This window comes from Tinamus guttatus, unplaced genomic scaffold (genome assembly GCF_059628265.1).
Source record: "Tinamus guttatus ecotype Peru unplaced genomic scaffold, ASM5962826v1 Tinamus_guttatus_pri_ptg000155l, whole genome shotgun sequence".
In the NCBI taxonomy this organism is placed as follows: Eukaryota; Metazoa; Chordata; class Aves; order Tinamiformes; family Tinamidae; genus Tinamus; species Tinamus guttatus.
The window spans coordinates 8,629,586-8,634,795 of NW_028288689.1; the positions used below are offsets into that span (position 1 = coordinate 8,629,586).

The 5,210-nt window shown below is 46.7% G+C and overlaps 1 protein-coding gene across 1 annotated transcript; it reads right to left on the reverse strand.

Annotated features, from left to right (window-relative positions):
• Window positions 1–3,975: 3,975 nt before the first annotated feature.
• PURA (purine rich element binding protein A) lies at window positions 3,976–5,005 on the reverse strand. Its single transcript, XM_010220257.2, has one exon. The coding sequence runs from the start codon at window positions 5,003–5,005 to the stop codon at window positions 4,058–4,060; it is 948 nt and encodes a 315-aa protein (XP_010218559.2). The 3' UTR covers window positions 3,976–4,057.
• Between the last annotated feature and the right edge of the window lie 205 nt (window positions 5,006–5,210).

Below are 5,210 nucleotides of genomic sequence, written 5' to 3' on the forward strand. Positions count from 1 at the left end.
AACAAAGTAATTGCTCCCCTCCCACCCCCCCAAAAAAGAAGTTCTCAGTCGGCTCGGAGCAGGGGTTAAAATTATCAGCAGCTTTGTGCCTTACGTGAGGACTGCATCTGTCTCGCTAGCCAGGTGCCCGCATCGGGACAGCCTTTCTGCCCTTTACAAGAGCAAAGTTTTGGGTTTTCTGCTTCTCGGAGAACGCTACACTGAGAAAATTTCAACCCCTGCAAGGGATACGCAAGAAAGCGACACTGTCAAGTATTTTTTTTTTTGGAAATCACCTCTCCATCGCATTCGAGGATGCCTGCTCGGAAGCTCGGGGAGAACCCCCCGTCCTCACCCCGCAACCGGCTCTTTTCCGCCTCCTCCGCCGCCGCCCCCGCGGCCTCCGCGGCCTCCCGGCCCGCTGGGACAGGGCGCCGGGGCCGCCGCCGCCCCGGCCGCGTCGCAGGCAGAACCACAAAGAAGAGGCACGAGTCAACAGCGGCTACTGCTTTTGTTTTTTTTTTCTTTTCTTTCTTTTTTTTTTTCTTTTTATTATTTAATTTCTCAAGAGACAGAGCATTTTTTTTTAACAAAAAAAAAAACTTTGAATTTGGAGGACATTTCTCCGTTAGAGTAGAACCGTTTTCAAGGAAGGTCATCTTTTAAGAGTAAATTACTTGACAGTGTCCCTTTAGCTTAAAAATAAAATAATGTCAGTATTGCAATGAATTTCAAGTTTTCTTGCACGTAGTCATTATAAAGTAGTTTTATCATGCTCTTGGACCTATTCTACAAGACATTTAAAAGCATATCATCGAGGAAAATATAAGGCATACTTCTCAGGAATTAGATATCTTGGCACATTTGAGCATACTGTCTTTTGTTTTTTTTTAAGAAAAAACAACACATATGGTCAAATATACCTTTCTTCTTCTAACATTAAACAGGGTTTTCTGTACTTTGTTTTAAATACTGAGATATTAGAGCCTTGGTAAAGTACCGAGCACCTCTGGGAAAAAAAAAAAAAAAAGAAAGCAAAAAAATAGCAACTTTACAGTCATTTAGTCTTTCATTATCATCATTCATAAAGTCCTAGAACATATATAACGTGCATTAGGAGAAACGAACAAACAAAAAAAATGGAAGAAAACAAAACCAAACCCCAAACCAAAGCAACTGACCACAAATTCTCGCCACTGCTCACAAAACCTGCCGGCGGGCGCGAGCGGCCGAGCCCGGCTCGGGAAGGGACGTTCCCGGCGCTCGGCCGCGCGCGGGGGAAGCGCTGCCTGTTTGACAATGTTGGCGAGGACCCCCAGGTAGCGGAGGGCGCTTGGCTGCGGTTGACGCGCGCCGCTTGTTGCTGGCCACAGGGAACAGTTTGCAACCACGCGCAACGCGGGGCAAGCGGCAACATCACAACTTTGCGCGCGGCAGCGAACAGTAGAACCGAGACAATCAAGTAGCAAAACCAAAGCAATTCATGTCCTCACTACATCTAGCAGCATGGAGAATGCAGTCCTTTACACATCACAGTTGAAGTACAATAAATGAAAACTGCTCATCAAAACCCTCCAATTAAAAAAAAAAAGGCAAAAAAAAAAAAAAAGCAGGTTATTAGACAATGTTTACATGCAATTGAGAACCATTTCAAATGTCACATTATGCACTCGGAAAGCTTATTTTACTACTCGGAAATAGGAAAGTGCATGATAAAGCAATTTTTAAACATTTCCAGTGATTGTTAAAGAAACAGAAACACCTAACTACTGTACTGTCATCTCATATTTAACTTTCTGTGAACACTAACAACAAACTTTCAAGGGAAATGCATGTTACAATGCAAACAACTTGTTTTGACACTTACAGTACATCTCAAAAAAAAAAGAAAAAAAAGAAATAAAAAGGGAATTATCATTTCAAATGGAAATAAAAAGAGAGCAGAAAATAAAATTACTGAAAACAAGCTTTTTTTTTTTCCCCACCCTTCCAAAACTCCATCCTTAACAATCCATAAAGAGCACAGACAACTTCCCGCTCCTACAGGTGGTACCTTCTATACACAGCAGCTAGGTCTACTACATGGTTAACTCTGCCAAGAACGTTAAGAAAAATGATTGCATCCAAAAAAAAACATAACTTTTTGAGTGGAACAAGATCCTAGTATCTCTTAAACACTTTCTACTCAATTCCAGCCAAGAAAAAAAAAAGGTTTGTTTTTACTGTTTAAGGCATCTTTTTTATAACATTTTCTCTTCACTCATAATGATGATAGTCATGCAGCAGTTTAATGATAAAAATATATTAATATTTTACTATACAGCAGCAAGAAGTTAGTCAATTAAAAGCACACAAACTCTTTTTCTTTTTTCCTCTAAAGAAAAAAAAACTTTAAAAGTCTATTATTACAAATAATGTCAATTGGGAGAACACCGTTTGACAAAGCAGTGTTCTGATCCGTTCTGCACTTTCATACCCTACGCTTTTAGCTCGAGCTCACAAGTACATACTTTTGAGAGAAGGCTTGTACACTCGGGGGCAAAGGAAGGGGGTCACAACTACACTTAAAATGTATGTAGCCAGTAATAACTAGCACCACAGCTACATGGAAATCCTTTACAGACACCAACTTGGCTTTCACTTTTAAATGAAACTCAAAATCCCATGGCTCAGTAGGATTACTCTATACTTGCGTTGCACTGATTTCTAACAGGCCTACAGAAGTTAACAGCACTGGCACAAATCAAAATACAGGTTCAGACCTCTTACAAGTTTAGGAGATAGTGCTAGTGCCAGTGACGACACAGAAAGACTCACTACCTGTTGTCCAAAAACAGGTTTACTGGAAATTGCTGCACGTTAGGTAAGTACTTTAAGTACACATAATAAAAAAAATATATTATGAACAATACAAGTACATCTCATATACACAATAATGACAATACGCCTACTTAGTTGTAAACCAAACAGGTGCAGAAAAATATGGGAGGAAATCTTTACTTTTTTGTCCTTTTTTTTTTCCTTTTCTCTTTTTTTTTTTTTACTATTTGAATAACTTTGGTTCAAACGTAAAAATCACAAGTTAGCAAATTTCATTTAAATGCCTTTTTTAATAATTTTTCTTCATGTTCACAGAAGTTTCACTGACCATTTTTATATGTTTAAGGTCCAGATGCAATGCATATTGTATAAAAGAGAGCACTTATTGTTTACCTTGCATGAATTAAACCTACGTACCTTTTAACTCTACAAACTTCTGCATAACATTTAGACAAAGCTCAGACACACAGCATGCCTAGCCCTCATATATATATACACATCTCTAATCACAGGTATATAGGGTGTCAAATATACTATAATAACCTCCATGTAAGGTTTGAAATTTGGTAACAAAATGAGAAGAAAAAACTAAAAATATTATTTTACGTGTTCTAAAATATCTCTTTTTTTTGTGCTAAAGTCAAATGTTAGCTCAACATGAAAAGGACTTCTTTTTTTATATAATTCAGCAATATTATAATCTTGACCATTTTGCAAACACTTTTAATAATAATAGCTTAAACGTGTACAAAAGTTCTTGGTTAATTAGGGAAATAAACACTCAGTTCTTTATATTTTTAATCAAGTAGGAAACACAGTTCATATATAATGTTATTACTTTTTTTTGAATTTTTTTGTTTGTTTTGTTTTTTAGCAGCTGCTTACTGTTTGATACGGTGGGTAAAGTGGAGGAACATCCAGCGATGGGTGGCAGGTCGGAGGAGTTGCTCGGCTGTCAGTTTGTGGAGGCTGTCGGGTGGGTGGGTGCTCCCTTGGAGTTATGAACAGGTACGTTATTTTTCTTTTTTTTGTCGATTTTCTCTTTTTTGTCTCTGTCTGTTTTTTTTCCTTTTTTTTTTCGCTTTTTGTTTCTTTTGTGGTTTTTGTGTTTTTGTTTTTTTTCTGTACGCTTCGCGTTCCTTCTCTCTCGGGTGGCGTGCCGCGGTCTCTCGGTTCTGCCGGGACAGGCTCAGTCTCTGTGGGGGTGTGTGTCTCTGTGCAGCAGGCAGGGAGGCAGCGAGGGCAGCCCGGCGGGCGATCAATCCTCCTCGGGCTCGTCGGCCTGCAGCAGGGCGCCGGGCGGCCCGGCGGCGGCGGCGGCGCTGCTCTCCGCCTCGGGCTGCTGCTCGGCGCCCGCCGAGGAGGAGGCGGCGGCGGCAGCACGCTTGTCCCGCTGCTTCTCCTGGATCTTCTTCATCTCGTCCGAGTACTTGCAGAAGGTGTGGCCGAACTTGGCCCACACCTTGTAGGGGACGGTGATGGAGTTGCGGTAGGTGGGCTTCACCTCGCTCACCCGCATGAACACGCCGTACTTGTTGGAGCCCACGTCGAAGAAGAAGCGCTTGTTGTCCACAGTCAAGGAGGTGCCCTCGGGCAGCTCGGCCGGCTCCTCCTCCACGCCGTAGTCGTCGATGAGCTTGGCCAGGGCATCGCGGAACTCGATAAGCCCCTGTGCGGGCAGCGCGATGGTCTGGCCCTGCGTGGAGCCCAGCCCCGGGCCGCGGTTCACGGTCTGGCGGATGCGGAGGAAGCGTCCGCGCTGGTTCTCCTTCAGATCCATGTAGTACTTGCGGTTCTCCCGCACCAGGAACTCGCTCTTGAGCGCCCGGCGCGGCTCGTCGGCCGCCTGCGCCAGCTCGGGCGGCTGGCTGGGCCCCAGCTGCGCGTAGTGCTCGATGAAGTCGCCCAGGTAGTCACGGAACTCCACGGCCACCGACATGGAGAGCGTGAGGCGGCTCTTGTTGCCGCCGGCGCCCACCTCGGCGATCTTGAGGAAGCGGCCCTTGGCGTTCTGCTTCACGTCCAGGTAGAAGCGCTTGTTCTGGATGTCCACCCGCTTGGAGGCCAGCTCCTGCGTCTCGTGCTGCAGGCCGCCCCCCGGGCCCCCGCCGCCGCCGCCGCCGCCGCCCGAGCCCGGCCCCCCGGAGCCCGGCGCGCCCCCGCCGCCGCCGCCGCCCTGCTCGCTGCCACTGTCTCTGTCCGCCATGATGCTGCCCGCCCCTGCGCCCGGCCGCCGCCGCCGGCCGCCGCCTCCGGCCGCCGCCCGCCCGCTCGCTCGCCCCGGGCGCCGCTTGCCGCCGCCGCCGCCCGCCGCTCGCCGCCGCCGGCCGCCCCCGGCCGCCGCCCGCCGCCGCCGCCGCTCCTCCTGCCGCCGCCGCCGCCGCCGCTGCTGCAACAACCCCCGCGGCCAC

Excerpts from the sequence above, each read along its gene's own strand:
- PURA (XM_010220257.2), bottom strand. The coding sequence starts at position 5,005 with ATGGCGGACAGAGACAGTGGCAGCGAGCAGGGCGGCGGCGGCGGCGGG.